Below are 10,000 nucleotides of genomic sequence, written 5' to 3' on the forward strand. Positions count from 1 at the left end.
GTTTTGTCTGTGTGCATAATCTTAATGCCTGTAAATGCCTCCATGTTATGCCAGTAAAAGCCTTCGTTTTTTTCTGTGAATGCAATGGGTGTCTGGTGTTTGCAAAGAACAGTAGATGTGTTTAAAATGGTGCTTAGATGTATTTCCCCAATGACGTAACAGCAAGTTTCAATAACTGACTGTGAACATTGCCATTGGCCGTTACAGCCACTTATACAGCAGAGACAGAGTTTGTAAGCGTTCTAACTGAATTGTATTCATTTACTCTGTCCTATGAATGAAGTGCATCATTTGTTTTTAAGCACTGAAAGGTGTGCAGGGAGAAACTCATTTTTTTTTTTTTTTTTTTTTATCCCCCCCCCCCCCCCCCAGCTTCACCCAGATGGATTGCGACGGCCATCTTGCTCAGTGCCTGTCCGAGATGAACACAGACATGGTGTGGTGATGCTTTCACATGTCTTCTCTGTGTGTGTGTGTGACTGACTGAGTGACTCAGTGACTGTGTGTGTGAGTAAGTGAGAATGTGTCCTCTACTGTATGTTAATAAATTGTTTTAACACAGCTAAAGTGTGCTAGTAGTTCTTCAGGTTAACCGTAGCTATGCACCCCATGGCTGATCCTGTTAATGAAAAGACACACACACACGACATGCATGCTACATTCCTAAAGAGTCACACACTCCCGCATAGGTACTCTTCCTTCTCCTGGTCTGATATCTCAAACTATCCTTTTTTCACCAGTTCACTATGTGATCACTAGTGACTGGTATACGATTTCCTCAAGAACTAGTGTGCGCACACACACATGCATCTCTGGAATTAAGTTCACACACACACACACACATGCATGCATCAAGTCTAAGGATGTGATCTCTGGATGAAGGGGCATCATATAAAAGTGCGCCTGTAATTGTAAAGAGACTTTTATGCTTATGAATATAACGACACCTATTGGTTTATACACCATTCATACGGCAGCAGTAAAGCATTTGAGTAATTATGTAGATAATCTAAAGGTGGTTGTTGTTTTGTAAACAATAAAGCACAAAGACAAAAGAGTGATCGGGTCATTCAACCACCTACACGCGTGCAGACACACACAAACAGCCACACTGACCCCATCACTTTATACATACGTGCAGACACACACACTGACCCCATCACCCTATACACACACACAGCCACACTGACACCCATCACTGTATACACGCGTGCAGACACACGCACACACCCATCACCCTATACACACGTGCAGACACACACACTGACCCCATCACCCTATACAGTCACACACACTGACACCCATCATCCTATACATACGTGCAGACACACACACACACACACACACCCATCACCTTATACACGCGTGCAGACACACACACCCATCACCCTATACACGCATGCAGACACACACACACCCATCACCCTATACACGCGTGCAGACACACACACACCCATCACCCTATACACGCATGCAGACACACACACACCCATCACCCTATACACGCGTGCAGACACACACACTGACCCCATCAGCCTATACACGCGTGTAGACACACACACACCCATCACCGTATACACATGTGCAGACACACAAACACCCATCACCCTATACACGCGTGCAGACACACACACACACCCATCGCCCTATACACGCGTGCAGACACACACACACACACAGCCACACACACTGACACCCATCACCCTATACACATGTGCAGACACACACACACACCCGTCACCATATACACGTGTGCAGACAGACACACACAGCCACACACACTGACACCCATCACCATATACACACGTGCAGACACACACAAACAGCCACACTGACACCCATCATCCTATACGTCCTAAAAGTTAGCCTGAAACTACCAAATGACTCTCCGTCATGATTGTGTTTTCAAACTACACACACACACACATTGAAATGACAAGGCAGACCAACTCAATACACCTTCCCACACACACCATTTACAATGAACATATTTACTGGTTTACCACTACTGTCCAAGATGTCAAAGAACACATTCTTAATGTCCAGACCATGTGGCATGACTCCTGCCTCCGGTCCAGTGCCCCAGCGTCCTCACCTCAGCTGCGACTTCTCATGATTACTCTTTAATTGAGAATAACTTATAAAACAAAAACACCTTAAATAGAAAAAATGCATATGACAGATCTGATCTTTGCTTTGGATTCAAAAAAAAAAAAAAAAAAAAATAGAAATAAGCAGGAAAAAATAGCTTTTTTTTCATTTGGCAAGAATCAATAAAAGATTGTTTAATGTCCTCTTTTTTCCTTTTAAAATGATTATTCTTTAAGAAAACAAACAAACAACCAGTAACTACAGATCAGTGGAGTAGCGATGTTCAACTTATTGCGTGACAAAGACATGGACGTGGCGAGACTGTGTCGAGACCATGTGGCGAGATGACGACCTCTGGCTCAAACTTCATCACCATTATCATCGACAATAATAATAATAATAATAATAACAATAATAATTACATTTATTTACAGTGATGCATGTTTTAGCAGAAGAAATGTCTTTTTTCATATGCAGCAGTTCTCATAGTTCATTTCAAACACGAGCAAGGAACTGCTGTCTTTGACCCAGTGACCTCGTCCAGAAGCACCTGAGTCGGGCGGTTCCAGGCCAGAACCGGAACCGGCTATCCTGTGGTTCTGTTCGGTTCTGAAGGCCTTGGACTTAAGGACAGTACAGCAAACACCAGGAACAATCATTAGTTTTTTTTTTTTTCTTAAAAGACAGTCCATCAGTTGGTCCTGTAGTGAAACAATGGCATCGTCACATTTCATTGTGGATTGTTAGTCCTCGTTTGTATTTTTGTTTGTTGTTTTCTTCTGAAACAGTCTGAATCAGACCCAGTGTGCATGAGTGTGATGGCAAGCAGAAGTGGTGGCTGATGGGAGTGAGTGATGGTGGGGTTAAAAGGAAGGGGGGGGGGGGGGGGGTGAGCTTTTTAAATGTATCTGAAGTTTTCCTTTTTTGGGAAAGTACATCCATCCATCCAATCCACGTATATATCAAGATATTTCCTCTTGGAGCAGCTCTTTACTGTTCTACCCTTTCATCTATCTGCTCTCTGTGCTTTCTTTCTATTTCTCCCTCCCTCTCTATCGCTATCTGCTCCTGCTGGTCTTTGTAGTTCACCAATCGACTTGCCCCCGCCGGCTACAGCCCCTCTCTGTGACGCCGTGGCGCTAATTAATCCTATTACCCCACCTTATCGCCAACACACGGGTCAGATCTCATCTGCCAACCCACGCCCCACCAGGGGGGGGGGGGGGGGGTGCAAGAAGAAAGAATCCCATGCCCCCCCAAACACCCCCGCCCCCCCCCCCCCCCCACTCCTCAATTTGGGTGCGTTTGGCTCTTAATGGGAAACTGATCTAATATTTGCGTTACGGGGCGCCATCTTATCGGGCCGATAATGAATAATTCATTCTGGGGCGGCCGGGGCAATCTGGCCTTGATTCATTTGGTTATCTGAAGTGAAATTTTCGAGAGTCGTGTTTTGATTTGGCGAGGAAAGACTTTTTTTCCCCTTGTGCACTCGAGAGAAGATGATGGTGCTTTTTCTTTTAAAAGAGAATTTAATCTTGTATTCCTGAGTTGTTATTTCAGGTGTATGTGCCTCTGTATTCGTGTGTGTGTGTGTGTGTGTGTGTGTGTGTGTGTGTGTGTGTGTGTGTGTGTATGTGTGTGTGTGTGTGTGCATGTAATAGGACAGGGCTTTGCAACAGGGAGCTTATATATGTAGTGTAGTAATAGTACTAGTGGAAGTCCCAGTGGTAGGGAAGATTGTGTGTTTGTTTTCTCTTTTATTATTTGTTTTTGTCACTGTTTGTGTTTGTTTGTTTGTGTGTATGTGTGTGTGTATGTGTGTGTGTCTGTCTGTCTGTCTGTATTTAATACCTGAACTAGGCCCTGATACAAAAGGATGTTGTTTTTTATATTGTTTTTCATTTGTGTGTGTTTTTAGCTCTTCCTCATCTGGTGTGAGCTGCACAGGTTTGTTGGTAAAATGTGTATGTGTGTGTGTGTGTGTGTGTGTGTGTGTGTGTGTGTGTGTGTGTGTGTGTGTGTTTATCACATCACTGTTACCAGAGCCCACAACAGGAAATGACACAGTATCCATTAATCCATGTGTGGAGCTGCTCTCCCAAAGCCTCAGTGTCACTCAGAAAACAACATCATCAGACTTCAGTCCAGTCTGAAGCCAGGGGGGATATCGGAGCAAATGTTGAGGCACTTCTTAAAAGAAAAGAGAGACAAAATAAAACATCAGTATCGTTTCCTGTTTGCTCTTGGAAACCGATGGCCAGTGAAACGTGACTGTTGCAGGCAGAGTTAACGCTCATGGTCGAGAAATAAAACGTGCCACATTTGCATCGATAAAAGGCATCAATAAAATTTAGATCTGCTACCTACAATATAATACAACATTTTTTTCTTATTTTTTTATCATTTCTCCTTAAATATTTTACATTCTTGTTTTGATGGAGGCCTGAGCCTCTTACAAGATTTTTATAAAATAAAAATCATTGAACAAAAATAAACAACAAAAAAGTGCACGAATATTCAAGCTCTGGTGTCAGAACCGTCATATCAGACCAGGGACGATGGCCCCGAGAACAGTCCACTCTGCAACGGAACTAACCCAGAACCACCAGTGTGCCACACCGGGGCCAGAACCGAAACGGAACTGGGCCGTGAGTGGGTCAGACTCAGAACTGGGAACGGTTCCACTCCAGGGTGAACTGCGCGGAGGGGAAGGATGCAGAAGAATCCTTGATGAGGGCAGGCACAGAATGAAGATGCTGTCCAATCAGACAGTCAGTAGTAGTGCTGACACACACACACACACACACACACACACTCACACTCACACTCACAGACACACACACACACACACACACACACACACACACACACACACACACACACACACACACACAACAAATCACTCACACACTCATGCATGCACACATGTACAGACCTATACACAAATACAGACATACAACAGATAAAAAATAATTCAAATAAAACAAGTTAAAACAATGAGATAAAACAAGAGGAAAGAAAGAGACAGAGATGCTGAGGATGAGGAAGACTATCAACAACAGAGATTAAGGTGTGTGTGTGTGTGTGTGTGTGTGTGTGTGTGTGCATGTGCGTGTCTTAGTCCCATCAGGAGGAGGAGAGAAAGGGGGCGCCTGTGAGAGTGACTCCTCTACCAGTCGTGCCCCAGAATCGAGCGACGCAGAGATGGGTCTTCGGTGCTAGACTCCACCAGAGGACAGCAGGGGGACGCCTCGTCTCGTTCCGTCTCGTGTCTTCTTCCTGCCGCGCGCTGTCCTCTTCCCATCCTGTCTCATGCCTCTCACATCCCAAAGTTAGAGTTAGTGCGTCTGTGTGCTGCTGAGGTCCTCTGTGTGTGTGTGTGTGTGTGTGTGTGTGTGTGTGTGTGTGTGTGTGTGTGTGTGTGTGAGTGTGAGAGAGGGAGAACCCTCATACAGTCTCTTCTGTAGACAGCAGCAGGGGATTGATGTACTCGAAACCCTCAAATTCAGACTGGTCTATCCTCTTGATCACATCCCTGGAGAGAGAGAGAGAGAGAGAGAGAGAGAGAGAGAGTGAGAGGAGGAAAGGAGGAGAGGAGGGGGGCACGAGGGAGGGAAAAGAGAATGAGAGGGGGAGGAAGACATAGGAAGAGGAAAGGTGGCAGAGAGAAAGATAAAGGAGGGAGATAAGAGAGAGGGAATAGAAGAGAGGAGCGGAGATAGACAGACAGGGGAGGAGAGTGGAAGAGGGGGGGATGCAGAAGAGAGGGAGAGATGAAGAAAAGAGAGAGAGAGGAAGGAGAGGAGAGGAGGGGAGGAGAAAAGAGGACAGATGTTCAGTATCAAAAGGTAAACACAGTGTACAGTGAGGAAACAGCACAGTAATCATGTTTGTGATGCTGATAATGAGGCATTCTTGCTTTAGGTTCGTCAGCGTTTGAACAGGGTGTCAGACTGTGCGTGTTTGTGCGCGTGTGTTTGTGTTTGTGTTTGTGTGTGTGTGTGTGCGTGTGAGAGAGGTTCATTCTGTGAAAAGCCTCGGGTGTTGCAGCGAAATCCACTAAATCTGCATTAATACACCACAGGAGAGACGACACCCACACTGCCGCTCGATCAAATACACACACACACACACACACACACACACACACACACAGACATGCGCGCATGCATGCTGCCGCTCAATGAAACACACACACACACACACACGCTGCTTCCCGATCAAACACTGCCTTATCGGTGAACCCGTGTTGTGTATCTCAGAGGCTGCACTCTTAACAGCCTAATCAGCTCTGAATTTAAACAGAAACAGGGTAGGCACACACAGGCGCACACACACACACACACACACACACACACACACACACACACACACACACACACACACACAAATCTGCTAAGGGATGTGAAATTAAATACACTGAAGCAGCTTGTAAGGTCTGCTTCTCATCTAAATTTAGTTAATCACAGAACAGAATTAACAGAATTTAGTTAATCACACACGCATAGTCATAGTCATAGCCTGATGTACCCAAAAAATATCAAATTACCAAACAATGAGGTGAGAGATAGTTCAGGGGGACTAAACTACAGGAACCATGAGAGAGCAGCACACAACTGTGGAACCAAACATGCCTCTACTAAAAGGCACCAATGTTCCCTATTCTCCAGAACCTGTATAGCTTCCAGAGCTGGTTTCTACTAAAAGGCACCAAAGTTCCCTATTCTCCAGAACCTGTATAGCTTCTAGAGCTGGTTTCTACTAAAAGGCACTAAAGTTCCCTATTCTCCAGAACCTGTATAGCTTCTAGAGCTGGTTTCTACTAAAAGGCACTAAAGTTCCCTATTCTCCAGAACCTGTATAGCTTCTAGAGCTGGTTTCTACTAAAAGCAGTTCCCTATTCTCCAGAACCTGTATAGCTTCTAGAGCTGGTTTCTACTAAAAGTGGTCATCTGTGAGCCGTTACAGGCCAGTTCAAAAGCCAGAGTTTCGGCCATTAGTGGGGCTGGTGCTGATGGGCTGGGTGGACATATGATTGTTTACAGAAACAACACAAGCCTGTGACCACACGGTCCACACACACACACACACACACACACACACACACACACACACACACATAACACAAGCCTATGGCCACATGGTCCAAACAGGCGCACACACACACACACACACACACACACACACACACACACACACACAGACACACACACACACATACACACATGTGGTCCATGGCTCAAGACTATTAGAGTAGACACTGATGACGCTGCAGTGCAGGGGAGTAGGACTCCAGATCCTCACACACACGCACACACACACACACACATACACACATACATACACACACACCCCATGCGGAGCCATGCGTGTAATCACTCAGATCTGTGCTCCACTAGTCACACCAGTCACTGCACGCTAAAGGATTTCTTCGAAGTCTTTCCACACAATAATAATTACATTCACATTTGCTTCCTTCAACACACTTATACAAGTGGCATACAGCAATATGAACACACACACACACCCCACGCGAGGCCACGTGTATTATAACTCAGATCAGAGCTCTACTGGTCAGGCGTCCAAAGCCAACAGCCGCTGATGAACACACACCACAGAGACAGACCACAAGCCTTGCATGGGGGTCACCGCAGCAACACACACACACACACACACACACACACACACACACACACACACACACACACACACACACACACACACACACACGGCCCAGTCCAGTTTCACAAGTTGCAACATCCAAGCCACAGCAAGAATTGGGACAACTGGAAGTGTAACTCCTGGAAAAAAAAGAGACAGAGAGAGAGTGAGAGAGAGAGAGAGAGAGAGAGAGAGAGAGAGAGAGAAAGAAAGAGAAGGAGTGGGGTAAAGGGAGAGAATGACGTCAGAGAGAAGAGAAGAGAGGGAAAGTGGAGAGAGAGACTCGATTTCTGGGACATGACCAAAATAAACAATGCACTCACCAGTACAAATATTTTTTCAGGACAGGGTGGAGGGTATTGGGGGGGGGGGGGGGGTGGCGTTGGACAGGGATGGGGTTTGGGTGGGGAGGGGACTAAAAGCATTACCAGATGCTGGCTCTTTTCTCCCATACAGACAGGGGAGCATGCCCCCTCTCTCCCCATTACACATGTGAACGCACATCCACACACACACACACACACACACACACACACACACACACACACACACACCCAGCTACCCGTGACCGCAAACACGACATAACATGGTTACAAGCATGACTTATGTCTGCCAGTTACGCCGCACTCCTATTAGCAAACACACACACACACACACACACACACACACACACACACACACACACACACACACACACACACACACACACACACACACACACAATTACACACTCTCCAAAAAGTTGAGTGAAATTCAAAACCTATAAGGGGTCATAATGGGTTCTGTTTAAAAAAACTAAAGTATTTATTCTGGATCATTTCACACAATAATAACTACATTTACAGTGTATTCATTTAGTAGTCTCTTTCATCCACAGAGACATAAACAGTGCAGAACTCACACACACACTCACACACTCACACACACACACACACACTCAACTCTTCTTGCATTTCAGCTCTTTCTCTCACACACCCGCACGCCATTTACAGCAAGCAGTGCAGATGAGAGGTGTTTTTGTGCAAAGTGAGGATTCTGAAATGATCTGAAGTAAAAAAAAGAGAACTGGACCATAGGAAAATCTCATCCTCCTTTCTCTGTCTCATCCTCTCATTCTCTCTTCCTCTCATTCTCTCTCTCTTCCTCTCGTTCTCTCTCTCTCTCTTCCCTTCTCAACTCAATTCAATTCAATAAGATTTCCCAGCATGACTGCAAATACATTATTGACAATAATGCAACTCCATTACCCCTCCCCCGAGAGGAAGACTGATGCTTGTCTAGTGGGTTGGCTCATATCATATCATGTTATTGCCACCTTCCTCCTCCATGTGTTTACATTCTCCTCCACACAGATGAAGTGCATGGAGAAGATGTGGACCCTGACACAGGTAGCCTGGAGATCATTACTATCCTATGGCGGTCTTCATCCTCCTCATCCTCCCACACAGCCGTCTCTCTCTTTCTCTTTCTCTTGCACACACACACACACACACACACACACACACACACACACACACACACACACACAAACACACACACACACACACAACACACACACACACACACACACACACACACTTTCTCTCTCTGTTGTTCTCACCACCCTCCACCAGAATCGGTGACTTTAATCCAGCAGACTAAGTCTTCACCGAGAACGGATTTAGTTCCTTTGTGTCCCCCCTGCTTTCTTCGTCTGCCAGCTCCCGCAAACAAAAGGCGGTTTACATCATGTCTTCCCCCACACGTCTTCAGAGAGGAGAGGGACATCAACCTTTTTCCAGAACTCTCTTTCCTTCTCTCTCTCTCTCTCTTTTTCATTTTCTCTCCTGCCTCCTCTTTTGAAGTGTATTGCTGCTGCTGCCGCCACTGCTTATTGAGCTCTGCTATTCAACCATGAGGGCCGTCAATGCGCTTTGGCGAGTGTCAGCCTGTCAGGATGTGTGTGTGTGTATGTGTGTGTGCGTGTGTGTGTGTATATCTGTATGACTATGTGTGTGTGTGTGTGTGTGTATATCTGTATGACTATGTATGTGTGTGTGTGTGTGTGTATCTGTATGACTATGTGTGTGTGTGTGTGTGTGTGTGTGTGTGTGTGTGTGTGTGTGTGTGCGCGCATGTGTGTGTGTCTGTAATCCCCACAGTGGGTTCTGATGCCATTTAATTATTTACTGATGATATTAACAGGTTTATCTCTGCGGGCGGGCAGGCGGGCGGTCAAACAGCGGGCGGTTCCAGGCCAATCCCG

General features: G+C 45.7%; 2 protein-coding genes across 2 annotated transcripts in view; one reads left to right on the forward strand and one right to left on the reverse strand.

Moving 5' to 3' along the window:
• The window catches only part of si:ch73-70k4.1 (translation initiation factor IF-2), a 7,576-nt gene extending 7,015 nt beyond the window's left edge, over nucleotides 1-561 (forward strand). The window contains exon 4 of the mRNA XM_042097372.1: nucleotides 373-561. Coding sequence (XP_041953306.1) covers nucleotides 373-445 — 73 coding nt within the window. The 3' untranslated portion in view covers nucleotides 446-561. The remainder of the gene's footprint in view (nucleotides 1-372) is intronic.
• A 3,769-nt stretch (nucleotides 562-4,330) lies between these two features.
• Nucleotides 4,331-10,000, reverse strand: part of prkcz (protein kinase C, zeta) — a 145,984-nt gene continuing 140,314 nt past the window's right edge. Inside the window, 1 exon segment of the mRNA XM_042097363.1 lies at nucleotides 4,331-5,629. Within this exon segment, the coding sequence (XP_041953297.1) occupies nucleotides 5,542-5,629 (88 nt within the window). The 3' untranslated portion in view covers nucleotides 4,331-5,541.

The sequence above is a fragment of the Alosa sapidissima genome, chromosome 7 (genome assembly GCF_018492685.1).
Source record: "Alosa sapidissima isolate fAloSap1 chromosome 7, fAloSap1.pri, whole genome shotgun sequence".
Lineage (NCBI taxonomy): Eukaryota > Metazoa > Chordata > Actinopteri > Clupeiformes > Clupeidae > Alosa > Alosa sapidissima.